The following is a 12,975-nucleotide window of genomic DNA, read 5'->3' as shown; positions in this document are numbered from 1 at the left end:
CCCATTGAAATGACTGGAGGCGGGACTCATTCACTCTCTCCAGTTCTTATACTACCTCCATGATTGGTCCAATACTAACACTGGGGCTGGTGAATAAAGTATGGGATAGCCTACTTACACTGATTGTATAGCACTGGTGTCACTTTTACCTCTTATTGCACTTTACTTGACAACCTGCTGCTACTAAGTATTGTACCCAAACACAATTCCGTTGCCTTTTTGACAATTACAATAAATTCTTGAATCTGAATTGAATTCAATCTATATTGACTGATGATTGTATGGACAGAAGACAACATGTACAAATGTAAGCCTGTTTGACTCATTCATTTAACTTTAATCACATACAATATACTCATTTATACAGTACAAACAAAAATATCAGTTATGTGTAAGACACTGAGATGTTTGTCAGATTACAGTTACATCATATCTCATATCTCTCTATTCAATAATAAATTATGTACAACTCTCTTTGTGAAAGAAATGGCAATGTAATGTTTTGAGGTGATATGTTTCGAGGACATGACAGAAAGAGAGGAAGAGAGACAAACAGACGAAAAGACAAAAGGAAGGGGGGATCGGAGAGTTGAGAGTTTACAATCAGAGACCGAAGAGAAGAGAGAGAATACAGACATACAGGAAAACAGAAACGGACCCAAGGAGAGAGACAAAGAGACAGTGTATAAGCGAGAGAGAGAGAGAGAGAGAGAGAGAGAGAGAGAGAGAGAGACAGAGAGACAGAGAGACAGACAGAGAGACAGGCAGAGAGACAGAGAGACAGAGAGACAGAGAGAGGTTTTGTGGTTAAACTGCTGGACTGGGCAGATGTTGTCAGACGAGCGAGCGAGCATGTGAGCATGTGTTTCTGGGCGGTTGGTTGGCAGTGGGCGGTTGTGTGGTGAGTGGTGAGAGGCACAGGTGGGCTTCATCCATCAACGTGGAGGAGAGCGAGAGACGCGATGAGGGCATGAGGGACGTCACCACATGTAGGAGTCGTCGTATCTGTGGAACAGAAGAGACAAAGGGGACAGAAGAGACAGAGGGGACAGGGGACAGAGGGGACAGGGGACAAAAGGGACAGAAGAGACAGAGGGGACAGAAGAGACAGGGGACAGAGGGGACAGAAGAGACAGAGGGGACAGAGAGTAGAAAGGAGAGACAGAGGGGACAGAGAGTAGAAAGGAGAGACAGAGGGGACAGAGAGTAGAAAGGAGAGACAGAGGGGACAGGGGACAGAGGGGACAGAGGACAAAAGGGACAGAAGAGACAGAGGGGACAGAAGAGACAGGGGACAGAGGGGACAGAAGAGATAGGGGACAGAGGGGACAGAAGAGACAGAGGGGACAGAAGAGACAGAGGGGACAGAAGAGACAGGGGACAGAGGGGACAGAAGAGAAACGGAACAGAAGAGACAGGGTACAGAGGGGACAGAAGAGACAGGGGACAGAGGGGACAGAAGAGACAGAGGGGACAGAAGAGACAGAGGGGACAGAAGAGACAGAGGGGACAGAAGATACAGGGGACAGAGGGGACAGGGGACAGCAGGAGGAGGATCGTTAGAGGGCTTTAGGGAAAACTTTCAAGGTGACGATTTCTTATATCCTGTATGATCTGGATCATTGCATGGTGCACAGTAAATAAAAAGTGCAGAGTTAATTCATCACTTAGAGAGACAGTTTAACACCTTCTAGATAGCATTTCTCCCAGAGTGCTCTGTTAAAATTTAGCAATACATATTTTTTTAATTGTGAGGGCTTTAGGAAAAGCGTTCAAGTTCAACGGCATCTTATGTCAGTAAGGATGAGCATAATTGCATGTCATCTACAGTGGGAGTGAGAGATTGGGGGGAGCGCTGCCTTGGGTCGCAAATAAATGTGTAGCGCAGGTGCTCTTCAAGGGAAAGGGGTCAATAGCTTCAATATCATATAAAAAGGAAGGTCCAGAGGCAACTCTGCTATTTACTCCTTTTTTTATTTTCGCCACACAAAGGACTCGGGTGTGACACGAGTCAAAACGTGTCTGTGCCTGTGGGTGGCAAAATTTAAAATAGCTTGCCTTCCTTTCTATTTGATCTACAGAGACACAGATATTTCCGCCATTGATATGCACAAATGAACTGCATCAATCATCAGAAAAGCATGGAATGTACTGTTTATTCTAATCTACCTTTAAGAGTGTACCGTCACATCGGTGTGACGGGAATGTTTGGGCAGTTAAAGTTCTATAGAATTCTGTGCGTCATTCAATACAGTTTGGAATTTTAGAATCTTGCATTGTTATAGAACGCATTCTTTTTAATGTTCAAAATCCCACACTCTCTTAATTTTGAGATGACCAGTATGTTCAGCTTCAGCTTTCTATGTACGGGTTCCAGGGTTTCTCAAACTTTAACATGAGGAGGCCCCCCATATACCGATAGATTCCAGCTAAGCCCCCCAGACACGGGCAGTGCCACACTATTTTTTCTGTGGACTCTTTCACAACCATACTGTAGTCTCGATCTGTGTGTCAGTGCTCCATTGGGATTTATAAAATATCGAATTCCTGAGATGAAATAGATTAGGCCTATTATAATGCAGATCTCTTCTAATGGAAATAATGTTTAGTTTATTGTTATTGTTTATTATTATTATTTGCTATACTTCCAACCGACCGCGGCCCCCCTAGCACCCCTTCGCGGCCCCCCAGGCGTCCCCGGCCCTCACTTTGAAACCCAGGCATACTTAATGGCATCACTCAAAAGTCTCAGAAGGCAACATGCCTGCCTCTCGGAGGACAGACAGGTAGACGTGAAATGTCACGCTATTCAGATCTTCTACTATGAGTCATCTTCCAATGGCATGAGTCTCTCTAACAATATGGGCATACACCCACACACCCACACGCAAACACACACACATGCACATGCACACGCACACACGCACATGCACACAACCACACTAATCCACCTCCCCCAACACTAAAACAAAAAAAGTAAGTGGGGAGGCCTGGGATCGCGTCTGTCCCTCCCTGCTTTCCGAAGTGTGAAAAATTCATGAGTTTCTCTTCCTAGGTCTTTCCCATTAAGCAGACGTTACAGCACGGCACGGCATATCGGATCCCATGGCAGCCTGAGAGAGAAAGAATGAGGCTGACATGCTCCGGTTAGCTCAGGTGCTGTATGGGAGGCAAGCGTAGGTGTGCTTTTTTTGGGAATGTGGAGGCTGAATGTGATTGTGGGCTGAGGGAGAGGGAGGTTGATGTGGGTTTTATGAAATGGCATCATCCAAATCCGAAAGCATTTTGAGGGCACTCAAAACAAATAGAGCAGAGAGACTGTGTGAGTGCCTGATGTTGCTGATGCTGTCTGATAAGTTAAATTACAATGATCGGGGCCGGATCAAGAAGGCCCAAGGTCCCTTGGCTACAGGTTGCTGTAGGCCCCCACGGATGGCAAATTTTGTGACAAAACTGCATGGACGGTGTCCTAACTCCAACCCAAGAGGAGTATCAATAAGATTTAAAACTCTACCTAACATGGCGGACTAAGTTATCAATACCGCATCTTGTTTTTTTCCCCTTTGGCCAACTTTGGGGGGCCCTGGTAGGTGGGGGCCCTAGGCTGCAGCCATATCTAGCCTGTGCGTTAATCCGTCCCTGACAATGAGCACTGAAAGTTTCCACTCGAACCTTCTCTTCGAACATTGCCTCTGATTTATCATTATTGTTACTTGTTCTACATGCCGTGATGCCTAATATGCCATCACATAATCAGTATGCATCATGCTGGCACTTCAAAAACAACACTATCAACAAAAGGGCTGCTACATTACCAGATGCATTATGGGGTCAGATTTGTTTTACCATCATCTGCAATCAGGGCCGCTGACAGCTTTGGCTGGGCCTGGGACGATGACATCTGAGAGGGGTCTCAAACCCAATCAATACAATGTAATGAGGACCTTATTCTGGGGCCCCCTGTCTCTCCTTGGGCCCGGGACAAGTGACCCCTTTGTCTCTCTCTGTCTGCAATGACACTGGGTTCTGGTTGCAGTTTTTTAAATTACTGATTACATTACAACTCAGAGTTGAAGTGCCAGCCAGGATTCAGATTAGAGTTAGCGTAAGTACAGTCAGTGCGTAGTACCTGCTCTTACATTGCACATGTGCTGTAATAGGGGCCAACAAAATAAACTGTTGTTGGGGGCTTAGTGTGCTAAGGTGCCATACCATTATGCAGGGAACCTGCGTTCAATTCCCAACTTTCTAATCCTTCCCCATCCTCTCAGAAACCATTTCCTGTCTCACTATTATACCTGAATAGCAAAACTAGTACAGGCCAAAAATAATTCAATTAATTTCAATATTTGATTGATTTTTGTATACATGGGTTTGCCGTTTGTAAACAATCACTGACTGTGTGATCCTGGCTGTGCACTGTTCAACCTCTGATTGTTGGAGACTGCTGTTGGTCAAAACATGAGCTCACATGGTTGGCTGCTTAGCAGCATCTTTCCCCTCCTCACGACACGAATGTTTGTAAATGAAAAACCTATGTATTCTAAGAAAAGTCTGATTTCATGCTGGAGGTAGCTCTATTTTCTCACCTTGACCTCTGGTGGTGCTCGGTGCTGTCCCCAAACAGAAGCTCTGAGAGCATCCCATCAGCTGGCGTGGACCTCTTGCCATACCTGCAGGAGGGCACAGCAAACCAAACAGACATGCAATAATTAGTTGAAACAACACAAACTCAGCTTTAGTGTCAGTTCTGGCAAGTCAGGGTAATCAACTCTACTAGTTCCTCATTGGCCAGTTCCAAATTTGGTGCCTTTTAAGAGTTGTCCGTTTTGTTTCCAACTCTGGGGTGCATTTCTCGAAGGCGTAGTTCTTAGCATTTAGCAACTTGGGTAGTTGCTAATGGGAAATTGCATTGCAATCAACAAAGTAGCTATACCGTAGTTAGCAATTACGCTTTTGAGAAATGCTCCTCAGGGCTGCTCGCCTCTTCCCAAACCACCACCTGCCCAGCATCACCTTGTCACCTTGTGTATGACATGGCATGGGCTACTTCTTTTCATATTTCCAGGTCTGTTCAGGGGCGAATTGTTTGCTCTGCTAATCTTAAACAGGGTTGCCAGATGAGGCTGACGATTTCCAGCCCAAAAAATGCTCAAAACCCACCTAGAAGCCCAAAATCCCGCCCAATTCTATTGATTTCTATGGCAAAAATTGAGCGTGTTTTTCTGCTAAATGCCATTTTTACCCCCACACAGCCATCCAAAGCAGCCCAATTGGGCGGGAAACCGCCCAATCTGGCAACACTAATCTTAAATTGGCTGAGCATTCCCTATAGCGTACGTTGCTGCTGTCCCCTGAGTCTCTGTTTGGTGCTCATGGAAAACCAGGGGACTCCTCCGAACAGAGCCATGCTGCCAAATCTGATTCATAACTATTCAATAAAGAAGTTGCCTTCAGAATTTCTGATCTCTTGTTTTCTTATCTGTAATGCGCCTGACAGAACCAGGAGATGGGGTTGTCAAGTGGAAGAGGCATGCTCACAATAGTATGTTAGTTTGAACTTCTTTTAAGTTTTCAACTGGATGCTGAATTCCGCATTGTGCAGTAATAGCATTGTCCTTTACGTCTTCAAAGGGTGAAATTGTAAACCACTGTGAACAAAAGAGGCCTTTTAATCATTTTACAGTGGTTGACTTAAATATTGTTGTAGGTCTAAACTGACATGTCAATGGAACCACTTGAAACCATCTGTTGAGTTACCTTTTTCCATTATTACCAAAACAGTTGAAAGCCTGCAGCTTCAAACAGAGTTGTCTCCCATTTGAAATGCAACCAGCTCCATACACCCAGCGCCTATAAAGGTATGCTTAAAACGCTGCGTATATCTCACGCATGTTTTCATGTAGGAGTTCAGAGGTGTGTTTCATGTTTTTACAAGTCGACAACTTGAAGGCACTGTCTCAAGGCTGGAACAAAGAAATGCTTTAATTGCTGTGATTTCCTTTATTCTGTTTGAAGGGGGCGCTTTGACTAGGTCAGTCAGCTTTACTGGCAAGGCAATTGAGGCATGTATTGCATGTACAGCCATTTGTTGAATGAATTGTCTTTTCCCTTGTCTGTGTTCTGTGTATTCATACAGTAGGCCTATGTGTGCCGAAGTGTGTTTCATCCTTTTACAAGTTGACGACTTGAAAGCATTATCTAAGGGCTGAAACAACTGCTTCAATTTGCTGCGCTTCATCGGGCTGTCTTTGAACGAGACGCGGTGACTGGTTCGGTCATTTTTACCGACAAATCAATGGTGAATGGATACATGAAGCCATCTGTTGAATGAATTCTCTTTATTTCCATTGCCTGTGTTTGGCATCTGCGTCTGTGTTTGTTTCTGAGTATCAAAGAGAGAGCTGTGTGTGCGGTAATTCTTCCTTCAGCAGCAGGGCTGGCCTGGGAAAGAAATAGGGCCCAGGCACTTTTGGCTTAGAGGGGCCCCTCATAATTAGCGCCACAGAACCGAATCACCGGCATTCAGATATTTTCTGAAAATTGGGGCCCACAAGGGTGCAGGGCCCACCAGGAAATGCCCGGTATGCCAGATGGCCAGTCCACCTCTGGGGCTGTGTGTGTGCGTTAATTCTTCCTCAGCAGGCGGGATAACCTCAGGTCACTTGACTCTTCACAGGCACTAGATAAGTAATTACACGCCTCCTCCCAACATCAGTCACACCCCTCTGCTGCATGGTGGCATTTGTTTGATTTTAAGATTACTTTTGTTGTTGCTTGATGAGATTCAATTGATGCGTTTACTTTGTGCAGATGCGGCAGGATGGCAGACAGCAAGAACCTAGAAGAGGGTCAAAAGTGTGTTTTTTTCTTTCAAGGGGAATTGTTCCCTCCTGCTGTGTCTGTGTATTTAAGTGTGTGTGTGCATGCTGAGTATGAATGTGTGTGTGTATTGTATGTTTTTGTTGTGTTTGTGCATGTTATGTTTGAGTACACACACTTAAGGAACAAGCGACCTTGGGTTCCTTGAAAGGCGCTATATAAAACCAAGTTATTATTATTATTATTATTATTATTATTATTGTGTGCGTGTGTGTGTCCTCGTGTGTGTGTGCGTATGCGCCTCTGGTGTGTGTGTGACTGTGCACATGTGTGCGTGGGTGTGTGCATGCGTACGTCCACCTATCCAAGCGTGCATCCCTGTCTGTGTGCGTAATGCGTATCCCTTTGTAACTAAGTGTCTGTGTATGCTACGAGGCCTTACATGTGACAGAACACATTGCAGATGGATAAAAGCAATTACTCTCAGCTCCCTGTTCACCCTGCCGTCCTCTGATCTCCACAAGACACACTGCACTCCCAGTCCCCTACTTACTCAATTAGATACCTCCAGTCTCTCCTGTATAATTATGACATCAATACAACCCTTCTTCAGTCCCCTTGCTTTTCAACATCAAAGCCACCCAGGTTAATGTACAAATAATTATATTTCAGACAAAGGGCCATTGAGCCTATGTTGTTAACTTGTTTGAGTCATCACGGCAGCCGCATGGTCCACACACACCACTGAATTATGCCATTCAGGGAAGCCGACAGACAGGTGGAGAAAAGCGATCAGGAGACAGTTGGAGAAAGGGGTCAGTTGTCTCGGGCACAGGGAGAGGTAGGGGCCCAGAATTGGGGACTAATTACATTGTATACATTGTATGTATTGGGTGGTGGGCCTTTCAAACGACTTTCAAATGCCCAGACAAACCTGTCAGCGGCCCTGACGCCATTATTTGCCATAAGGCAATTTCTCCCTTTTACCCATCATACATCATTACTTCTCCCATTGAGGACCATGTCTTTACAACCACTCTCAAATGTAGCCCATGTTGCTTTATTAACTCCGCAATAAAGCATATTAAATCATTAGGCTACATCATCATGTTAAATAATTATCAGGCCTCTAGCCTAATAAAGCAATACTGTAGCAATACTACAGTTGATCAAATACTTGATACTTAAAAAAATGTGAGTGACCATAAACAAACGAACTAGGCCTAGACAAGACATGGTGCATACAATTATAAACATAAGTATGATGGTGAGCGGAAGCAAGATTTCCGTTTCCTCCAGAGATGAAAACATTTTCAAATAATATCATTAAAAGTCCCACAATGGAGCACCGCCACGCTCTATCCAAGGTAGGGTCCTTTGTGAATAGCTAATCAGGAAACAAACAGCTCTGACTAAGCATCGCTAACTACAAGCAGCAAGGCAATTTCTGTAGCCAGGGGAACACATTACTGTCACTAGGTTGGCAATTAAACCCAATTGTAACTGCCAGTGCCGTACTCCACTTAACCCCTTGTCGGAGGGAAATAATGCCGGGTGAGACAGCGCATCCCTATGTCAAATGCGTGTAGCGTTTTCGGCCCCCTGTGTAATTAGCAGGGTGGGTGGTATTCACTTGTGCATGTAGGCTACTGTAAAAGCTCCTCTGCTGATGATTATACTCGTTTTTGCGCCCTGGAGGAGGATTAAAGCACAGACGCTGTGGTCTTTCATTTAATGCAAATAATTATGAATGCTCGCCAATGCTTCTGGCAAAAATGTAAATGCTAAAATTGGGTGTTGCTAGGAACGGGAAAGGCTAAAACAGCAAATCTTCCTTTGTCTTAAGTAGGCTTTTTTATCCAGAAAGTCCATAACAAGACGTCCTTCAGTACGGTGGACTTATGTGGTCAAATTAGCATTGTGCAGTTTTGTTTATCATTAAACGGAACCTGATACGATTTTCACCATTTTCAGACATAACATGTACGTAGATATGACGTGGTCAATAGTAGGCCTACAAGTCAACAGTTGTTGAAATAGCTTACAGTGGGAGACCCTGAAGTGTTCATCGCAGTGAAAGTCAACACGCAGAAATTAGCACTTAATCAAAACACTTAATCAGAAGGCTGCGGCAGAATTCAATTCCATGCCACTTCCCGCTAATCAAATCTCATGGTAGAAATTGGAACGCAGATTCCGCACAAAAGTGGACATAATTGTTCAGATAATACGAACATGCTTTGTGAGCCCTTATTTTTTGATTCCCAACCAACAAGTGGTTGCGTAAAGGGGGCAGGCCAGGCAGGCAGGCTGTCCCTAATGCAGAACAGAGAACTCTAGCAACGACCTGTCCCGAGAGTGTCCATTAAAGCCCGGCTCGGATATCCATTCTAGCATGTCCTTTGGCCTCCTTTCTAAAGTGCAATTTTCTCAACCGGAATAGCCTCGTTAGACACACCGAGTTTTGCGCGCGAATGTGAGGCACTTCCAGCTGCTAGACAATTTCCCGCTCAGAAACCATCTCAGTTTCACATTTTCACCCCGCCGCCGAGGCGATTATGGCAATATGAAGACAGAAGTCTGCACCTGCGACCTAGAAGTAGCCTGCAAGCCCTCAAAAACAATCCATGTTTATTATTCCTATCACCGATGACCCAGTTTGGAATTTATGTGTGTTTATGATGGAGTTCATTTCTTTTACACTTTGGCCTGCTTTAGACTACTTCTTTCGCTTTACGGTGTGGACAATTTACGAGTCCTATGAGATCAACTGAGACACGCTGTCCCTCGAAAGATATTAGGCTTCAACAATATCGATTAAATAAGAATGCCATACGACTTGTTCTTTTGAAAAAGTAATTGCAATAGTCCCATTCATAACACAGATACCTTTATACCTAACTGGCAACAAGTGCCTCTTGTTCGTGAGCAGATGGTTCTTCTAACTGTAATAGCAGAAGAACTGCGCGAAAAGGTAAGTGTAGCTAAAGCGCATGTAAAATATATTTTCCAAATATCTTCCTAAATGTTTTCCACAATAAATTCGCCTACGACACGGCAGCAATAACTTCCCATGGAATAAAGTGGTGGAGGCTAAATGTTTGTCTAGTGTTTGTATCAGCTACATGAACCACTTGTTTGATAAGGCTTTTTGGAGTCTCCAAGCGCGCACTATCGGAAAGGGATAGTGTTTACGCATTCGATCAGGCTAAATACTGTATATGCCCGGTGGAGTATTTGACATCGTATCTAGACTTGCCTTCTGTACAATTTGGAAGTAAATTGATGCTCGGAATGCAGTTTCACATATCGGTTTGAGTAACTTTTCCGGAGGTGCGTTATCCAATTTGTGCGTGAGCCATGGTGCAACGCATCATTTTGTCCATTCGTTTTGTCTTTTTACTGGGAGATATACCACTGTCTTAAAAAAGCATACTTAACCCCTTAATGCGCGCCGTACCTCCAGTGGCGCGCTGTAATAGACATTGAAATGTAACTACCATAGCACTACAATACTATGACACAACATAGGCCCTTTAGCAATGCACCACGACTTGGTCATTACCATACTGGTAACAACAAATGTATAAAGCCGCGTCTTAAGGGGTTAAGTCATGACAAGAGACACCCACACACACCCATTCCCATTTTGTAACGATGCTTACCTTTGCCGCGTGATGAGGTTGATGTAGTGTCTCAGTGCCGTGTAGTACTTGGCCAGTTCCTCGGGTGGCGCGTCTTCCCCGGGGTTCTCTGGTTTGGGTGGGTACGCATCCACAAAGGTGCCGAGACAGATTAATACGCACAGGACAACTGCAACCAAGGCTGTCCAGGGTTTCAACATCATGGCCATCTGTCAATAAAATCAAAACCGTTAGTTTAGTTAGTTTTAGTTTTAATGCAAGTATTTGACATTGTATTGTCCAGCAACTTAGATGATTGGGGTGCGCTTGGTTACCAAAATGGTGTGCCAAAAAGTTGCTTCTTAAACCATCGCCAATATATACTATTTGAAAAGTTGGGCAATATTACATTTTATCTGCTTCGTTAGATGAAGTGCAGGAATCGACTTACTTAATTATTACTGGGCCTACATTATTTATTAATTGCACTATTAACAGAACACATATAACCATGCACCACGGTTGGTTTGCTTAACTGTAGCCCACATCGGAAGAAATTGTACGAAATTAGACGCCAGAGAAATAGCTGAAATAGTTTGACAGGTCTCGAATGGTAACACGCCAAGCAGTCGCAGAGTTGGATACCGACGCTCTCCATGGTGCTGAAACTGGACGCGCGCATCTAAGTTCAAGCATGGATTTCCATAGCGGCACCCGATAAATCCAATCCAAACAGCCTTTTCTACAAGGCTTTAAAAATCTTACTATGTGTCATGTTATGTAGAAGTTAAACTTCTTCTATGGTTATTTGTGTGTTCAACCAGTATGCAACCAACATCCAGACACCAGCCAACCAACAGACATTTCCAAATAATATAGGCTGTACATTTAAAGGGGTCCTATTATGCTTTTTCATGTCCACTACCCATTTATTGGGTTACACAGCATCTGTTGTATGTAAAAGCTTGGTGAAAGCTGCATTTCACAAATTGGCCTCTTGGGGGAGAATTTCTCTGCCGCAGGAACGCTATTTCTCAACTGTCAGAGAACGCGTGGTTGGGTTTTCAACATTCTATAGCTTTTGTTTCCGGTACGGGTCTACGTCATGCTGTACCTAACATTGCTGCTTATGGGATGGAGTGTTGACGATGTCACAGACCATTGCAGAGACAGTAGACCTAATGCGCATTTGTTCATCGCAGCCACATAGCCTAGGCCTATCTGAATTTGACAGTATTGTGATGAGATGTATCCTATTTGTGAATACACCACTCAGTGTACAAAATAGTGTAAATAGTGTAGCCTACAAGGATAGTGTAGGATTTCGCCATCCACAAGTTTATTCCATTAAGCATGTTTTTTTTTATTTTTTCAATTCATAAATCGGCTCCGTCAATAGGCTACAGCATCGGTCTAGACTGGAGGCTACACTCACCTGTGGCCCAAGTTATATATTTTTGTTTCATTGTGATATTAAAGCTGCATTTTACATTGATAAAATACCGGTTGGTAGCCTATGGCTAACGGATCAGAAACAGTTGAATGAGGAAGGTCGAAAACAGGCAGAACGCGTTAACGCAGTTGCGCACTGAGAATCCAAAACACTTCCAAGTGGGTGAAAGACTCGTTTTGCATATGCTGTTGGCAAGACTAACTTTTGTTTGGTAAGATGTGAAAACCCTACACTTGTATTGCCGCTTGAAGCATAACATTAATTAGAAGACGTGCGCTGATGTTATCCAAATAGGTATCACGACATGACCAGCAGCCGTTTGCATCAGCAATGTTGGCAAGGATTAGCCAGTTAGTATAGGCTATGCGTAGGCTACAATTCAGTAGGCCTAATTAAAATGCAACGCAGTTTTGTTCATCATATCTGCAAGAGCAACGTGGATATTGGCTTGACGTCGTTTAAAACTGGTCGAGTCGTCGGGCGGCATGCCAAAAATAATGAAACTGAAACGGATAGGGCCTATTGTTAGGCTATATAAAAAAATCCTGTCCTGTCGATAAATGCGAACAAAAAAAACACGAAACCGAGACTAGGCCTAGGCGTTATTATAAGACCCAGTATGAAACCAATCCATCGAGGACTGCCCATTGCGCTTCCAATCCAGTGGGCGCATAATTTCTGCCGGGGACTAAATAGAAATGCAGTTAGCCTACTAAAATGAAACCATGCACCTGAAAATACATTGAAATGTATTTTTATGAAGCATAGCCTATCACCATTGTGCATTACGCCTACAGACAACGAGCAAACAGGAACTCATTTTTAAAAGCCAACAACGCGTGCGCTCAGTAGCCTATTCAGTCTGGCTTGCAAATAGACCACAGGACGAATTTGAACACGGAGTTCATATCACAAATAGGGTGTCACGATATCACTGACAGACGTTGAATTGATAGGTTTGAGTCCGACAAGTCGTGCCCTTGTCTTACTGGGCGCACTCTTTCAATTTCGGACTGCGTCTTTGACAGCCAGATGGGGGCTGCCGCGGGAGCGAAGAAAATGTCCACAACTTCGCTG

General features: G+C 44.1%; 1 protein-coding gene across 1 annotated transcript; it reads right to left on the bottom strand.

Moving 5' to 3' along the window:
• Positions 1-405: 405 nt before the first annotated feature.
• On the bottom strand, positions 406-10,675 carry pyya (peptide YYa). The gene is made up of 3 exons (XM_063216385.1): positions 10,488-10,675; positions 4,590-4,673; positions 406-1,005 (listed from the first exon to the last, which is right to left on the bottom strand). The coding sequence occupies exons 1-3, from the start codon at positions 10,673-10,675 to the stop codon at positions 981-983; spliced, it is 297 nt and encodes a 98-aa protein (XP_063072455.1). The 3' UTR covers positions 406-980.
• Between the last annotated feature and the right edge of the window lie 2,300 nt (positions 10,676-12,975).

Source organism: Engraulis encrasicolus, chromosome 2 (genome assembly GCF_034702125.1).
Source record: "Engraulis encrasicolus isolate BLACKSEA-1 chromosome 2, IST_EnEncr_1.0, whole genome shotgun sequence".
In the NCBI taxonomy this organism is placed as follows: Eukaryota; Metazoa; Chordata; class Actinopteri; order Clupeiformes; family Engraulidae; genus Engraulis; species Engraulis encrasicolus.
Note: the sequence above shows the minus strand (reverse complement) of the source record. Positions and strands in the feature narration are given on the sequence as shown.